The sequence below is a fragment of the Hyalella azteca genome, unplaced genomic scaffold, assembly GCF_000764305.2.
Source record: "Hyalella azteca isolate HAZT.00-mixed unplaced genomic scaffold, Hazt_2.0.2 contig13300, whole genome shotgun sequence".
Lineage (NCBI taxonomy): Eukaryota > Metazoa > Arthropoda > Malacostraca > Amphipoda > Hyalellidae > Hyalella > Hyalella azteca.
This window is the reverse complement of record NW_025943228.1, coordinates 38,860-54,366: the sequence shown is the minus strand read 5'-3', so window position 1 is coordinate 54,366 and position 15,507 is coordinate 38,860. Positions and strand designations below refer to the sequence as shown.

General features: G+C 41.2%; 4 protein-coding genes across 4 annotated transcripts; 3 read left to right on the top strand and 1 right to left on the bottom strand.

The window, feature by feature from the left end:
• Positions 1–308: 308 nt before the first annotated feature.
• On the bottom strand, positions 309–5,121 carry LOC108670860 (the record flags this gene model as incomplete). The annotated part of the gene is made up of 8 exons (XM_047883594.1): positions 4,923–5,121; positions 4,371–4,580; positions 3,827–3,939; positions 3,502–3,588; positions 1,800–2,074; positions 1,574–1,664; positions 807–1,416; positions 309–406 (listed from the first exon to the last, which is right to left on the bottom strand). Coding segments are annotated over exons 1-8 (1,683 nt in total), but the record flags the coding sequence as incomplete, so codon positions are not given.
• Positions 5,122–9,361: 4,240 nt separating this feature from the next.
• LOC125178856 (Down syndrome cell adhesion molecule-like protein Dscam2) lies at positions 9,362–10,684 on the top strand. The gene is made up of 4 exons (XM_047883593.1): positions 9,362–9,409; positions 9,547–9,802; positions 10,167–10,349; positions 10,620–10,684. The coding sequence occupies exons 1-4, from the start codon at positions 9,362–9,364 to the stop codon at positions 10,682–10,684; spliced, it is 552 nt and encodes a 183-aa protein (XP_047739549.1).
• Positions 10,685–11,028: 344 nt separating this feature from the next.
• On the top strand, positions 11,029–12,004 carry LOC108670859. The gene is made up of 3 exons (XM_047883592.1): positions 11,029–11,071; positions 11,229–11,586; positions 11,911–12,004. Exons 1-3 carry the CDS (start codon positions 11,029–11,031, stop codon positions 12,002–12,004), a joined length of 495 nt encoding a protein of 164 aa, XP_047739548.1.
• Positions 12,005–12,015: 11 nt separating this feature from the next.
• Positions 12,016–15,160, top strand: LOC108670863. The gene is made up of 2 exons (XM_018158353.2): positions 12,016–12,493; positions 13,447–15,160. Exons 1-2 carry the CDS (start codon positions 12,354–12,356, stop codon positions 14,393–14,395), a joined length of 1,089 nt encoding a protein of 362 aa, XP_018013842.1. The 5' UTR covers positions 12,016–12,353; the 3' UTR covers positions 14,396–15,160.
• Positions 15,161–15,507: the final 347 nt, after the last annotated feature.

The following is a 15,507-nucleotide window of genomic DNA, read 5'->3' as shown; positions in this document are numbered from 1 at the left end:
CGTTTTTCTCACTATTCGCACAATTTTGATTGAACTGCACTAACATTGAACCTTTCACTGAAATCGTTTCGGTACAAAATTCGCGAGATAAGTCAAACCGGCATAGTAAGAAGTGAGAAAGTTGGGACCCGCAAACACTACGTGCGTCCCCGATCACTGCCAGAACTCAACTCTGGCATACTGCCAGAACTCAACAATCAATACATAATCTCTAAAGAATTAGGTTATCTTGATCTTACTGCAATATCAATGATTCATCATCATTTCTGCACAACGAGAAATAACAATAGAAGTTCTCGTCAACTCACCTGGGCGTCAAATGGAAACATGAGAAGATCAAAATCACAGGAATAATGGACGTTGTACCGCTGGCTCATCGCAACAACACCTTCACTGATTATGTTCGCTGTTGAATAGAGACACTTGAAGCTCAAATATGTATTGTATACAATAAGATTGAAATAGTGTCTGTCGAAATAACCAACTGATCTTGGTGATTTCCGTAGTTCGGGCAGATGAGCATTCCCTTCTAAATTTCCGTAGTTCGACGATATTTTACAACACACTTCGATAACAAACAGTTGAATAAGTACGCAATCAAAGCAAATATTCTTGTAAAATTCAAGAGAAGATGCTTGTAAAATTTAAAAGCTTCATTAAAAAACTACTCATGATGTTTCATTCATAGATACTGTATTTGACTATCACGGCACCATAACTGTTCTTATTATATATGATATATGTATCATTTTTTATATTTAACTGATTGAATATTTTTACATTTTCTATGCAAATATAGTACGTACCTTCGTCCGAGTTGTCTGATCCTCCTTGGACAGCTGTTCCTCCAGCAATTAATTCAACTCGAGATCCTTGCTCCAGATTGGAAAATAGATTTCCATCATCGTTGTAAAAGAAAATTTCCGGGAACCAAATTTTCTGTACCTCCTCGGGCGTCAGCATGTTGAGGGAACGTTCGTTTTTCAGGTCAAGAAATTTGAGGCGCGAATCTTGCCACATTAACAGCAGCACGAAGTTTGTTTCGAAGGAGAGAACTTCAGTCTTGATTCCAGGGAATGAAGAAATGAACACAGATATATTTACTGGCAGCGGTTCGCTCTGAACAAGAGGTGGTGGTGGGATTGTGTTGCTGTAACCGACTGGGATGCTCAGAAGAGTGCATTTCGTCTCGTCGCTGTTGTCGGGGCAATCCATTCTGAGGTCGCACTTCTTGCGCAAGGCTATGCAGGAACCATCATCACACGTGTACTGGCCAAAAATACAGGCCGATAAGGTCAATTGAACCTTTTCACCTCGACTGTATCCGCAAATTTGTGATTTCACCTCCCACGTTTTCTTCCCCAAAGGATAATCAGAGGGCGAATCAGGAATGTGCAGAGCCGAGGACCCCGGCGTCTGTAAAATTTTTATAAATACATTTTTTCATTGGAGACTTTCCTACTTCAATTCAAGGAATGGAATGCATTAACAAATGCATCAAATTCCAAAAATATACTAAAAAAATCGCATTGCATAAACAAACGACTCCATGCATGCATCAATTGTGTCTCACTTTTTTCGAAGCCAGCTTCCACGCTTGGGTTTCGTTGTCCCAAAAGATGTCAGAGTGCCGGTAGCCAGTGAGTGAAGGCCGGTTATTGACGCTTCCACGTAAGATGTATCTAGTGTTGAAAGGCGAATTTTTGCACAAGAGAGGCCCTTTTAGGAACATTGTTGGGTAGTTCTTAAATTCACAGAACATGCATTTTTTATGTGAATCAAAGCAATCGAAATCGGACCAGAGTCCGTTGATGCCAGGACCATACATCATCGCCAAGCAATTTTCGACAGTGCCTCCGTTGGGGCCACCTCCACGCCACCGGCCTTGGTACGTGATTGTTTCATTTGACTCGAAATGCTCCCAGCGGCCTTCTACATTACCGTCCTGAGCCCCAAGCCACAAGTAAGATGATCCGAGGTAACTAGAGCAGTGTTCAGCCCAGCCGACCGTCTCGGTGAACATCCGAGTGTTTTCTGCGTCGTTGATAGGGATGCCAATCTCCCCACCAAATTTCTAAGCAAATAAAATTGCATGTTTCATTTTAACAAAATTTGGCGAATTGCGTATAAAAATACGCATTTTGAGTTTATTTACTAGCGTTGTGCATGATTTGATTTGATTGATTCTATAAACGGAATCAATTGGAAACGGAATCTAAACGGAATATATATCTAATCTAAATCTAAATGGAGCAATAAGTTGGATTGGGAGTGCATTTTTTTTCAATAGTTGGTTCCAGTCAGACTTACCGAAAATGAGTTTGTGAATGAATATAGATTTCGAAATTCTAGCAGAGTATCAGAATCTAGGATTCGCATAATAAGCTGCTCATATTCTAATGTACAGGATTCAATAGGGAAGTGTGGATGATTTGAGCTGCACAACACGTGATGTATAAACGATCTTAATTGGGGGGGCGGGGGAAGAGTAGAGGGTCTGTTCGTGACGAAACGTTATTTCAGTAGAGAGAGTGGTCGATAGAATCACGTGTTGACCTACAACCAGTTAATAGAAACAGGCCGTTCTGTCATTAAAAAACAGAAACTTTTCCGTAATCATTTCAACGTTGGTCTTTATTGTCGAATTCCGGAGTTTGATTCGATAGAGAAGTGGACGAATAATTAGTGAAGGTTCTGTGAGACCTGGGACTGTGAGGATGGGACGGACCAAGGAAAACGGACCCAGGAAAACTAGGGACCTAGGAAAACTTTGAACATGAGCGTCCAGCCACTGAAGCCATGCCGGCCTAGCCGTACGACATGCTGGTGCAATTATTGTTTGACAGAAGAGTTCGCAGTTTCCCGACGTTCGTACTGTGCAATCACCTCCTCGTGCCGTCCTAGGTGTCAAAGAACCAGTTCATTCAAAATTATTCGCACACTTCTCTATCGATGCATGACCGTCCCTTTCAATTAACTTGTTGAAGACAAACACACGCGATGCTCTATTGACTACGCCTCTGAGCAGCCTCTCTTGCTACTCAAATGACTTCTCTTTATCTTGAGATTTACTCTTTACCACCCCCCCAAACCACACCTTCGCCCAAATGATCTATCCATACTTCCTCTCCGGATCACGCATTTTCGTTGGCTCATTATTCTTCATATATTAATTTTACCTGTAAAAGTCCATAATTGCGCATCAAACTTCTAAATATACTACTAAAATGCAATAAAATACGGATGAGCATTGGAACAAACAGTCAAAAATGAGTGAACGTTTCCCTTATTATCTCAAAATATTTATAGCATCGAAAATTCAAATTTATACGAAAAATTTAAAAGTCATCAAAAAATTGATGTCCAAATGGATTAACATATGCTGACACTAATTTATTTAATCACCTTACACATAGCCCGAGCCTCATTTAATTGAAACCGATTTGGGAAGAAGATGAAGTCTCGCCTAGACGTTGAGCAGAGAGTAGTCAAGTTTCGTACAAGCCACTCGACCTCACCACTGCTATTCCAGCGCAGTGTTGACCACGCCAAGGCATCACCTTCATCTTTATCACGGCATTCGGCGATCTGTCGGGTTATAAGGGAAAAAATTCGTGAATTCCTCTATATACTCGTGAACTGCAGTTTTAGTAATATTATCCTTGTGCTTTCCATCATCTATACATCAGACCACAAAATATTATTATTAAACTCAATCCCATATGAGCGTTCTCTAACAACTTAATTTAATTAATTTGTTGCCTAATTTAAATTTCCATTGACATTAATTCAGTTACTTCTTAAATTTTAATGCATGGGATACTACATTTTTGATAGTCGATGCGTCTAAAACTCGGTGCCAAAAGTTGAGCTGTGTGATCTCCCCGCTGTAGCTCCTGTCTCCTTCGAAACCACCTCCGAAATTATCTTGTTGTTGGCCTGGTCAGAATCAACTTATAAGTGGAAGAATTGAAATAAGTATGCTGTTCTGCTAACACAATCGCTGGTCAATTAAGATCACTTGATATTTTCACGAAAATAGCGAATCAATGTGAAAACAAATTTTGAATTCGACAGCCACCGATTCATCTTCGATTTTTTCATGTCTTAGGCCTACATTAAAATAAAATCGAGCCTGGAATGAAGTAAGAAATATACACGAGGACTGCCACTTACTTAAATATCCATAGAAAATAACTTTGAACTTGATAGTTAAATGAAGGTTAACGACAAATATAAAATACATTTTAGTTTTCCTTATTGAGTAGAGTAAACAAGCTAAAATATTCGTTAAGTTTTAACTACTACAGGAAAAGTGTCCTTCTGTGAATAATATTCACATTAAGAGTAACATCTTCAACCCGTCTTACCAATGACAAAGGCTCCATTTCCAAAAATCACTTTGGAAAAGTTATATAGTTTATCTCCGGCTTCCTTTACTCCATTCATGTAGAAAGTCCAGGACTTGTCAGAGTCGTCGAAAGTGAAGCAAAAGTGACTCCAGTACCACAGTGGAGTGATCACATTGGACGTTGCACAAATGCTACTCAGGCACACCTGGTAGCCATACAGCCTGTGATCTGCCCCCATATTGATATGTAACGTAAATACCGTCGTCATGGCACAACTGAAATGGTGGTCATAAAGAGAGCTGGTGCATGCTCATGTCAAACCGTTCATCTTTGTTCACAATTATGTTAAAAATTCATCACCATAATTAAAACTACTATAAAACTCGCAATATCAAATAAAAAGTATTATTTATTTATATAGTCTTCAGACAATTGCTTCAGCTTCTTCGATTTTGAAATGTGGAAGTAATCCAAATAAGTATCTCCTGCAGGAATATCGAAAAAATGGCAAAACAAAACTATTTCTGGATTTACAGCCTGAGTAAATTTACGAAAACTTCAAAGACATACCAATCTTGAGAGCGCTGCTATCAGTATCAAGCAAGGCATATGACAGGAGCGGTCCTCCATATATATTTATATCGTCCTCCTCCCGGTAGCGGTGCATGCGGATGCGGTAGCACACAGTAAACTTCCTCAGCTCGGGAAACGGGTTCAGGAGACGCGCGAAACTTGTGGGCGCCGGTGTGCCGGAGCCCTGCAGCAGCATCACAGCCGCAGCACCATCGCCTGCAGCGTCAAAAAGGCGATATAAGTTCAGGACATATAAGTTATTTTACACGTATATGTATTAATATGGTATTTGGTTGTCTGAATACTCAACTAGATATTGATATGGCAGCGCAGTGATAAAAGTGGTCGCGATGAGTCTTATCTAAATGCTTCATGCACTGTTTCTACTCGTATTATAAAAAATTCTTAGACAAATGCAAAATATGGCTTAAACGGAGCCCCCTATTGGCAACGTCAAATTAATATAGATTCCTAAAAATGTTACTATCAGTATCGCAATTGTTATTAATCGTAATATGAATATTGCTGCTAGTACTGCAATCTTTTTTACCACGTTTTTCTTAGCTCGCTTTCGTGTCTGTCTGTCTGTGATGATCAAATCTTGCAATCGATATTTCATCAACTTTCCCACTAGCTAGCGTTCTGAAACTTTTAGGGAAGCTCAGCTCCCGATAACAATACATGTCATCCCCACCTCCCACGTCGACAACAATAAAGGTGGGGAATGCGTATAACTTCTTCCCATTCTTCCCTTCACTAATTTATTCATTGACTGTACTCAGGTGACCTATTTATTCATTGAATTGATGAATTGCTTGTATAACTTGAATAACTTGAATAATTTGAATAAGTTGAATAATTTGAATAAGTTGTGCAACTTGAATGAGTTGAATAACTTGGATATCTTGAATAACTTGAATAAGTTGAATAACTTGGATAATTTGAATAAATTGAAGAGCGCGTCTTAGCAAGTAATATACGTAAGCTTTCCATAAGGTATATGCAGTCTGGTGTCAGAGCGTTATCACCATGATGTCATTAGTCTCTCTTAAGTCACCTTCAGTGATGTCGCTATTCGCGGGTCTCCGCGTATAAAAGCATTATATAATCATTATAATATAAGCATTATATATCTGCGTATATAAGCATTACATCGCTAGAATATCAAGCCAACCGCCAGTCAGTGCATGGACAGCCTTCAGCTGCAGTCACGCAGCTAACTCTAGACGCGCTAACATTGTCTTTTAGTTAGACTCCGGCACTCATACCAACACGCAGTGTCGTAATACTGTATCCTGTAACTTCTACCTAGTGTATCTTGTAAATCTAACTGTAATATCTACTCTTAGATACACGACTCCCCTGGCCAATGAATCTATAGTAATATGTTATTCGGACATTCATAAACGATCCAAAACCCCAAAACCCCTCAGGTTTTTCTACCTTTGATTTAAAGATCATCGACTGATCAATGTCCATGTTAAAGATCAGTTCGCCAACGGTAAAACTGGCGAACTGACACTGGAGCATTCTTTTCTCTACTCATAACTAATTTTAAAGTAAGTGGTAAGATAGGGACATAAAATATGTTTCGTAATGCATTTAGGAATTTATAAGATTAAGTTACGAAGCCCGTGTAGACGACGTTGCAAGACAATCTTTCGTTATAATTTAATGCTGCATACGAAAATATAAATATTACGCATATAATGTTAAGTTATAACAGAATATTGTCTTGCAACGTCATCTGCACAGGCTTCGAATTCTGTTGGAAAAAGTGAAAACTGTAAATTTACATTGTTACAATTATTGGATAACCGTAGTAAACAATGTCTGAATATTTCAATGAAAACGATTATATTAGGATATTTAACATTCAAATTAAATAACATTAGTAAGAAAATAACGCGCTCTCTGGTGTTTTGAAGAAGTGTTGGGTAATTTATACAATATTTTAATGATAACGGAGAGGTGTAACTACGCCAGTCTGACTACCTGCAGGTCAGCACCAGTAACCTGCAGAAGGCAGCATGTGTCCCTCACTAACCTGCTAACCTGCAGGCGTGCAGGTCAGCACCAGTAACCTGCAGAAGGCAGCATGTGTCCCCCACTAACCTGCTAACCTGCAGGCGTGCAGGTCAGCACCAGTAACCTGCAGAAGGCCGCATGTGTCCCCCACTAACCTGCTAACCCTGTCTCTTATACACATCTAGATGTGTATAAGAGACAGCTCCCCCCACCTTCTGCGCCTCCCTTTGATGCATGTGAATGACTCACCCCCACCCAGGCTTATATACTCCCCCTGACAGAAGTATATTGCCCTCCCCGCCCCCCCCCAAATTTGCGGTCATGGCGGTCCCAGCACAACTCGAATATCGAATGTCACTCCTCAGGTGATAGGTTTAGGCTCACCGTCACTTCTGTCACCATCTTCTGTCACTGAATGACTTAACCACTGTCATTTGGCCTAGTGGTTAAAGTGGTTAAAGGGTGGCCCGGTGGTGACAGTTCAGAGTACAATGATTGGCGCAGAGAGGCGCGGGTTCGATCCCAGCTCTGTGCCCCAGTTTCTGGTCAGAATCGGCAAGGAGGCCGGGCGGTTAACAATTCCAGAATGGGAGCAGTGAGTTGCGCTTTCGAGACCGCAACAAGCTGTGAATGATCTGTGATGTTAAGAATCGGCGACAGGCTTACGGCCTACTAAACGCTGACGCCGCTATTATTATTATTATTTATTATATAATCTGTCACTAATGTCGTGACCCTGACAGTCCCGTCTGCGCCGTCTGACGTGCGGGGAGTGGTGACGGGGGACCATAGAGGCGTCGTCACATGGGCGTCCCCCAGCCCTGCTCGAGGAGCACTGCTCCACTTCACCCTCTACACTCACCCGTTGGGGCACGTGAGTCCTACGTTGTTGTTCCTGTCCTTGTTTGTGGTGCCGTATGCAGAGGGAAATGAGTAAAATTTTGTCTAAGTAGTGATGCACATTTTGCTTTTGGATAGGCATATCCGTGCCTGTATTTGTAAATAAAATGTATAAAAAAAAATTTAAAGACCACGTTTTTCATGTGGACTAAAAAGTAGAAAATAATTTTTCGGCAGCTACCGATCTCCGTTTGCTTTCATTCTCTTGGTCTTTTGTATTTCAGTTAAAATATTTTACAACATCTAAAACGTGGGGCGCATATGTATTTAATTGTTTGGTGATTACTTGATATGATGAATATGATGGTTCATTGAGCATTTGATAAGTGCATTGCTGATATATCTGATTTGAGCAAATTTTGTTATTTACTGTTGGAAAATTGATTTATCATGTTTCATCCAATATAGGTAGTTTGAAATGTGTATAAGTAATTCAAGCAAGTAAAGATATGAATCATGAATAACGCAGGTCAGGGTATGTGAAAATTTTAAAAGAATCAAATTTTGAGAATTTTAAATGAACGCGTGGACTATATCCTGTCTCTTATACACATCTAGATGTGTATAAGAGACAGNGACCATAGAGGCGTCGTCACATGGGCGTCCCCCAGCCCTGCTCGAGGAGCACTGCTCCACTTCACCCTCTACACTCACCCGTTGGGGCACGTGAGTCCTACGTTGTTGTTCCTGTCCTTGTTTGTGGTGCCGTACGCAAGGGGAAATAAGTAAAATTTTGTCTAAGTAGTGATGCACATTTTGCATTTGTATAGGCCTATCCGTGCCTGTATTTGTAAAATAGCCTATCCGTGCTGCGCACAGAAAGGGTGTTAGGCGGTTGGCGAGTCCCTTGCGCTGTAAAATTTTAGATTAGCCAATTAATATTTTTAGATCATGCAAACAGAGAGTCGCCTTAGTGGCTTTAATATTTTATAGAGTGGGAAAGAAGAATGACTCTTATGAATCTACGAATTTCAAGGGTTGTATCAAGATAAGTTTGTGTCAAGTCAAGTTACGCGTCACAAGATAGTGTTAATTGGTCTGGCCTCGAGAGCCACGAGTTAGTTGCGGGTTAGAGTTAGCTTATTAGATATTAGAGTTTACTTATTATCTATTATAACTTATATAATAAGCACTAATATATAATAGGTTGTTAATTAAATTATAACTTATTAGATAATAAACTTGACATAACTGAAGAGTATCAACGTTTCCAGACGGTTCAGCGCGAGCACGTTCCTGCCGCGGGAATGGACTCCCTGTGGCGAGAATTGACCGACCTTCTAACAGACGTTCCCGTGCAGGTGATAAACCTTCATACCTCACTGATGTTAATACTCAAGCAAGACGTACACATTCCTTAATAATTAGTGGTTAGTAAGGTAGGGCTCTCGCTAATGAAGCGGTGATATTGAATTTAATTTAGTAATTTAATCCACGCCTGTGTTGCAGTGTGTGGGGATGTCCATGTATGGAGGAGAGAATTTATACATGTATTTATGAGACCGAGTATGTGTGGGAGCATCTGTGTGGAGGAGAGCATTCGTGAGGTGCCTTCTGTATGAAAGTGTGGTAGGGTGCATCTGGGTGGTGGGATGTATTTGTGGAGCCTTTGTGTGGTATTGCGTGTGTGTGGGTGACATGGTGTGGTATGGTCTGTGGGTGAAGTCATTAATTTACCTCAATCGTCATCCAGGTGTGGGTGACCGCCAGCACCTCAGCTGGGGAAGGTCCCCCATCATCCAGAATCACATTGACACCCAAACATTCACCCAATTACCCTCCCCTCATCCTGGGTGGTAGAAGTGAGTGGTGGGTGACCAAGGGTGGAGGCCTCACCCTCGGGTGCAGACGAGCGGGTCACCCAGAGCCCACGATCGAGTGGGACCGTAACGGGGGAGCTCTGGGGGAGGGGGAGCAGCTGCTTCCGGGGGGAGATGTGCATCTTAGAGGTGGGTGAAGTGCCTCCATATGTATAAAGATTTACCTGAAAAATGTGGCCTAGGCAATATTCCGTTAAATTATCTGTTTTGATCTGAACTCTTGGTTTGTTTCCGGAGCAATTTCCAGTTCGGATGCGAAATAAATAATTCGTATCAAAAAATGTACAAAATACAAAAAACAATCAGGAATGAGTAAAGCTGTTTTTCATCTTTTGATAATTACCAATCGAAATTTTGATTTCTTCAGTGCAAAATTTACCACGCACGTGATTAAATTAAAACAACGTTTGGTGAGCAATATCTGAACAGCGTTTGTTACATATATATATATCCTATTTATATAGTAAAATGTGCATTAATTTCGATGTTGCAGAAGTGAAGGAGAGTGGGAATTACACGTGTACGGCCGTGAACAACATGGGTGTGGACAGGGTGACTCATGTGGTGCATGTTACCACACCCCCACCCCCTCCAGTTCTCACCCTCACCCATGCTACACATTCATCACTCAACGTTACCATCACCACCACGGGGGACGGGGGAGCCCCCATACTTGGTGAGTTTACAAACATCTTTAAATTGGGTGAGTTAATTAGTTTTTCTCTGATCCATCCTAGAAATTGAGGGCGAATTATGTGCGGCCAACGCTAAAACGACTCTTTTTGGAATTGAATGCAGATTTATTGCGAAATTTATTAGAAAATATTTTGAGGACACTCGATATTTAAATAGGGTTAATAGGTTTACAATATGAAGCACTTACTTTCTCCAAATCTTGTTAGATAACTGAGATAACAATGTCCGCCCAACTGATAACATTGCGCAGGCTACACGGTGCACTACCGCCTGCCGTCTGGGTCGTGGCAGCAGCAGGCGACGCCTGATAACTGAGATAACAATGTCCGCTCAACTGATAACATNTGAGGGTTCTGTGAGGGAAAAGAGGGTTAGGACCGCCGCCATGACTGTGCTGTACCGCGTGATGCCTGGTGCCCTCGAGGCTGGTGAGTTTGTGAGGGTTCTGTGAGGGAAAAGAGGGTTAGGACCGCCGCCATGACTGTGCTGTACCGTGTGATGCCTGGTGCCCTCGAGGCTGGTGAGTTGTGAGGGTTCTGTGAGGGAAAAGAGGGTTAGGACCGCCGCCATGACTGTGCTGTACCGCGTGATGCCTGGTGCCCTCGAGGCTGGTGAGTTGTGAGGGTTCTGTGAGGAAAAAGAGGGTTAGGACCGCCGCCATGTCTGTGCTGTACCGTGTGATGCCTGGTGCCCTCGAGGCTGGTGAGTTGATGAGGGTACTGTGAGGGTAAATTAACGCGCATTCGAGCAAGTAAGTCTTGTGCGGTCAATAACCACCATCACTTAAATATTGCTTCGTATATTTTAACAACGACTTCAATGTCATTTTCATCGATAATGAAAATTTTCTCATGGGCAGCGGAAGGAGGGAGCGGCGACAGCAGCGGCCTGGTGCAGGAGATCTCCTTGACTTCCCTGACACCTTCATCCCTGCTGCTGGAGGCTCCCGTCATCGCTGGATGTATTAGTGCTCTGCTGCTGGTCACGGCCATCATCATCTGCGTCTGTGCCGCCATCACCCGACGTCGTCACTACCATCAGTCCCGCAACGTCGTAGGGAAAGAAGAAAAAAATTACGCTGCGGTTGCGGACTCTTTAATGACACGTTCTTCTGACGCGTCGACCCTGAAACGCGCCAAGTATCGGTCCGTGAACTCTTTGAACTCGCAAGATGTGCTGGGCGACGCCTACGAGATTTACCCTTACGCCACTTTTGAGTGAGTCCTACTTCTTCAACCTTGACTTATGTTTGGAATTCAAATTGCTAAATCATGTCCCATGTCCGATGTTATTTGTTGAATATAAATTAGTGCTTGGGAAAATACATTACCGTTTGCAAACTTCATTCTAGGTTTTTTATCTGATATTTTTAAATTGACAAGTTAATTATTTTTGGCTTAGTTTGGTTAAGTACCTATATTAGGTGTTATTATTATTAGGTTATATATTTAACACCTGATATATATATGGGTGTTAGTAGGTATTTAGGTGTTATTACATAAAAATTCGCACAAATTTTAATTAGAATCGTTCGCTCACAGAGGCGGCAAAAAGGAAGAGCCTCAGCACTACGCGCTAAGTCTACGGAGCCACACGCCTGACTCGAGGGGCTGCCTAGACGCCGTGAGGTCTTAACTTTCAGAAGCAATTTACCCTGGGGACTCGAGTCTTGAAAGCAACGGCTCAGATCAGCCCACCAGGAATTACAATGAAGCCGCACAGAAAAGAAAACCTGGAGATCAGCCTTCGAGAAAACATCGATCTCAGAAACAAATGAAATACGAAGCAGGGCAGAGTGACCAGCACGTGCAATACCAGACAAAACAAGTCGCATCTTATGGGTATCACCAACACCAGCAGCAACAAATACCCAGCGATCGCCAAAAAATTGGTTTCCAGCCGATCACCAAAGACGCAACTACCGTCCCAGGCGATGGAAAACCTCGATTTCCCGAATCCGAAGTAGAGACAAAGCAACATAAAAATGTTCCAGCGGCAACGCAGGAAGAAGTACAACACAAAATGTACAGTAAACAGCGGCCCCAAGAACAATTCCGGAATGTTATGTCTCCTGCAACTCCGCGTTCTACGGACAACGTGCAAGGCTCCAGGTAGTCTTGTCAGGTACAACTGCTCTCTTGACTTCTTCCGGAAGCTCAAAGTATTGTCTCGACGTCAATACGTAACGTAAAAAGTCAAATCGTAAAAAGTTTATTTTAGATGTTTTGAATTGTTGTTTGCAATATTACAACAGTATAACAATCTTATTATGCATGAATGAGTGTGACACTTTGGTATCTTGAATCATCTGCAGTAGTTGGTCAACATAATAGTGGCGTCTGCTTGCATATTCTATAATGGAGAATGCAACATGATCGTAATTCATAATGGTGAGATATCGACAAAAAAGTAATACAAAATTTCGAGCATCAAACATTAGCTGTGCAATTTCACATTTAAAAGTTAACACTCTTGAACTAAATTGCAGAAGTCTTTGAATAACACGTGGCTCGATAGCATATTTTGATTTAATCATTACGATTCGTTTTACAGTTTAATCATTACGTACATAAACGAGGAGATATGTGAGTTAAACTGTACGCACGAGCATAATTTTTATTCACCACTGACTCCTATAAAGTTCAAGAATCGGCAACAGGCCATGGGCCTATGTCTTCAACGCCGACACTTCTATTCTATTCTATTCTATTCTAAAATGAATTAAAATGATAATGTCACGTGGTTTGCTGTTCAACGGTTCAAATGGCCTTTGCCGTTTAGATATTAAGATGAATGTGCTGCCATTGCTGTGCATGTGTGTTTAATCAATTTGATAAACGCAAAATACTCTGATCTCGTATTCGTTTTCTCTATTGAAAATATTATCGCGCTTTATTTTGAAGAACTCTAACGCTTAATCTATTTCTTTACGAATTTATGGTCTTTTTAAATTTATTATGAATGTTGTGTGAGTAATCGTTACGTATTATAAACCACATAAGCGGCACTAATTTTAAGTGTTATCATTTTTCTTAAAGTACCGATAAAATAAAATAATTTCTTTTTGTGCCTTCCAGCAACTCCAATTGCGAGGAAAGCGCACCAAAAAGGCAAGAAATGCACGCACCAAAACTACCTGCACTGCAAACTCAAGAAAATCGGGCGTCGAAGGTCAAATACTTCTCGGAACATCGGGAGGGTTCGGCTTTTATGGCGATCAAAAACTTACTTCCTTCTGTGAAAAAGCTATCCCTTAACCCAAGCTTCAGATTGCTGAAGCTTGGCAAGCTCAGACTGCAAAACGAAACCTCCGGCGTCTCTCCCGCATCCGTGAAGAACTCTGCCAGTTTCAGGTTGTCGGCCGACGACAAATTGCAGTCGAGCAGCAGCAACAGCTCCATGATTTCCGCAAATCGGGTTTTCCGACCACCGTCCCTTTTTTCAGACTCTCGGGAGCTGTCGGAAGCTGAATGTGACCGATACGAAGCGACGAATTACGGGTCTGAGCAGTCGTACATTTTGCATGAAAATGAGCTGCACAATGGGATACCACCATTGTATGGTGAGTCTAAGCATTACGGTTCAGTGATAAAAGAAATAAAATATGTAGCTGTGACAACAGATAAACTTCTTGACGCCTCGGTAGAAGATGACAACTACGGCGTTGTGGCAGCAGATGGAAATGTTTCAAAGACGACTGATAAAATCTACGGAGCTGTACTGAAAGATGAAAACTCCCACAGTCTGATAACAGATAAAAACTACATTGCACTGGCCATGGATGAAAGCTACGACGGTGCTGGGTCCATAGCACAGCACCACAAGAAAGTAAGCAAGGTTCATAAAGATCTCGTGCCAGAGTTGGATAGTGGGAGCGGAAGAGTAGAAGAGTTGATGGTTTTTACAAACAAGATATACGAGCAGCGAGACGCAAATGAGGGGAGTGTTTATACGGGTTCATATCACGGAATCGACCACGCCATCGCATCCGAATCCGAGAAGAGCACCTACTCAATCAATGTTTAATTAATTATCATCATTTGCATGATGAATAGTGAGGATTTTACACCTATTTGATTGACATTTTGGTTCCGATATCTTTTCATTTATGAAATGTCTTGTCGAATTTAGCGAGAAATAGCTGATATCTATTATTCAATGTATTGAAATAAATTGTACAGTAAATAATGTTTCAACGATCTGTGCAGTGTGCATATTCCAGCCCAGCTAGCTGTCGAGTTGTACATTAATTATTAATATTTGAAAAACGGGAACAAGGACGCCGTCGACGTCGAGTAGAACGGTAAGAAAGCCGGATAGTTATAAGCAGCATACATGGTGCAATGAGTTACGGGTTCAAACCTTGTCTACTGGGGAAAATTTTGCGATATCCATAATCAGTGACAGGCCACACTTGAGATAATCTTCGATGCGACACCACTGTAGACTCTACAAATTTTTTGCTGTTAGCCCGTTGGGTAAAAAATTTATCAATAGGGGGTTTAATTAAATTAAAGCTGTTGTCGCTTAAATCATTGTTGTTGTCGCTTAAATTATTTTGTCGCTTAAATCATTCTTTTTGCACAACGACACCCTGTGACAATAATACAGTGTTATCTATTTGAAAAAATTTTAGATTAGAAACCAATTAACGCAGAACAATAATATCAAAGGCCCCATTTACAGTATAACATAAATAAGGTTGATATGGTACGATTACAATTGTTATTAAACCTCATCACCATCAATGCTCATTCTATGATCATTATAAATTAAAATTCCCAATGGCTGGCGTTTAATTCCGCATTAGCTCTTCTTTCATTTTACTTTTTAAAATTAATTTCATTATATGAGTAAAAGATTTCCATATAAATCCATGTACTCGTTGTATTTTTACCCTTTTTTATCGATGGCCAATCCATTCACAGCATTTTTATTTGTGATTAAGAGGCATGGAATATCCGTAGTGCCTGCTTTTAAACTCAATTCACCTAAATTATTTGATGTGCCAATTAATTAAATAAATCCTCAATCACACGACTGATTGATCATTGATGACCCGTGACAGACCTCCGGCCAGGGCGCCAGGCTGCTTACCGATCCGGGCGATCCCCTGACGACTTATCTAAACAGATCAG